At 32.9% G+C, this 1,836-nt stretch overlaps 1 protein-coding gene across 1 annotated transcript; it reads right to left on the bottom strand.

Annotated features, from left to right (window-relative positions):
* Nucleotides 1-259: 259 nt before the first annotated feature.
* LOC118756891 (membralin-like) lies at nucleotides 260-1,743 on the bottom strand. Its single transcript, XM_036491626.1, has 3 exons — nucleotides 1,684-1,743; nucleotides 1,541-1,624; nucleotides 260-450 (listed from the first exon to the last, which is right to left on the bottom strand). Exons 1-3 carry the CDS (start codon nucleotides 1,724-1,726, stop codon nucleotides 275-277), a joined length of 303 nt encoding a protein of 100 aa, XP_036347519.1. The 5' UTR covers nucleotides 1,727-1,743; the 3' UTR covers nucleotides 260-274.
* Nucleotides 1,744-1,836: the final 93 nt, after the last annotated feature.

Raw genomic sequence — 1,836 nt, 5'->3', positions numbered from 1 at the left:
GTATTGAATTTTTTCGCTAGCTGTTCTCGTTCTCGAGATATTAGAATTTGTCACGAAAAAAGTTCAATTTCCACACTGTGTGCCGTGGAACAACTTTTTGAAATAAACTTTTACTATTATTTTAATGGTCTATAAATTTGGAAAATCGAACCCGGTACCTGCCGAATGATACCACGAGCCTCTACGCATTCAGATACGCCGGCAGCTTAATTTAATTACTACTTATCCTAAAAACGAGCCGATTCGTTCGTTTGCAATTTAGTTCACTACATTTCTATATGGATGGATATACATATAAAGTGTGGAAATTTACATACCTTAACCAATGTCTTTTCGTTATACTCGTATGACAACAAATCGCATCGTACTGATCCGCCATCCAAACAATCAAAATTATATAGAACGCAGTTGTTGTGTCGTTGAAAAACTCAGACATAATTGATTCCATACCTTAAAATATAAAGTAAAGATGATATAATCAATTACATACATGCACTATGTATTTAGTAAGTATGTAGCTACGTTAAAAAGCCTCACGGAATAAAGTTATGATACAGTTTATGATTTCTACCGAAAAGTTTCACCTCAATTCAGTTTCATTCGTAAGTTCCAACTTGTTGAAAAATACACCTAAAGGTCGCAATATTTCATTACAAAAAAAATCACAGCGCCCCGTATCGATTTTCTAACGGGCATCAGATAGCCTAAAAAGGAGTCTTGAAAATTCCAAATTAAAGTGCTTAAATTCTGAACGGATATAATCATACCAATGGGATTTTCTAATGAAAGCCCAAATGGAATAACTCTTTCGTTTCTTGGCCGATTTTCAATGTCCAAGCAGAATTCCAAGCATACTATGGATAATGCGAGTAAATTTTAACCAAAGTCACTTCGAATTCATATTGAAAGGCATTGAAATTCACTCGGAAGTGAATTGCACAACCTGCCTGTATATAAAAAAAACCTAGCAATAGCGCATTTATTGAGTGATCTACTCTTCACAACCCTCCGTCAGTCCTACAGTCCAATTTGTATTTTTTGTTTTATCAAAATAACCAATTCAAATCCGACATTGTTACCGAAAATGTTTGAGGCGCAAATGATCCATTTTCCTAAAGGGTGTAAAAGGTAATCTCATCAATGTTTTTAGGCGATAATCAGTTAAATGACTGAATTATTAACATTTCCATTAAGGTTACGTGACGAAATTATATTTAATTGCAGCATAAAGTGAATTATTTTTACCAGACTGTAAATAAATATTATTTTAAAAATTTTCAATTCTTCAGGATTTCCCGGGACTTTTCGAAAAGCTTCGTGTTTTATAGTTTCGATTTTTTTCAGACCTTTAGATATGTTTGCAGAAAACTTTCAAGCGTAAAGAGCCCAACAGGTCATGCAATATAATCTTTATCGAAACTATAATGCATATCCGCACAAGCCCTGCTTTGTGTTTTTTATTACGTGGCTTTGAATTTGGGACTACGGATATATTAAGAAATGAATATAGCTTTTAAACACTTGAGTTTCATTTACTTACCAACTAAGGCTAGAATTACTGTAAGTAGCGGGGCTATTGGAAAACGTGCAGTAACATTGAATTCCAGCATTTGCAAGAGATCAACTGCAAAAAATAAACGATTAAAATGTGTGGAAAAATTACTTCGAATGTAATATACTTACCAATAAAAACGAAAATTTGGTGATGTGAAAATCGTAAAAGCATCGAAATAGAGAAGGTCTGCAAAGAAATATGCATTACATACATATATTACTATACTTAGCTTTCGGATTAAAATTTCTTAAATATATAGACTATCATTTATGAGAATTTAC

Source organism: Rhagoletis pomonella, unplaced genomic scaffold (genome assembly GCF_013731165.1).
Source record: "Rhagoletis pomonella isolate Grant_MI unplaced genomic scaffold, Rhpom_1.0 Rhpom_scaffold_12764, whole genome shotgun sequence".
Classification (NCBI taxonomy): Eukaryota; Metazoa; Arthropoda; class Insecta; order Diptera; family Tephritidae; genus Rhagoletis; species Rhagoletis pomonella.
This window is presented reverse-complemented; position numbering and strand designations above follow the sequence as displayed.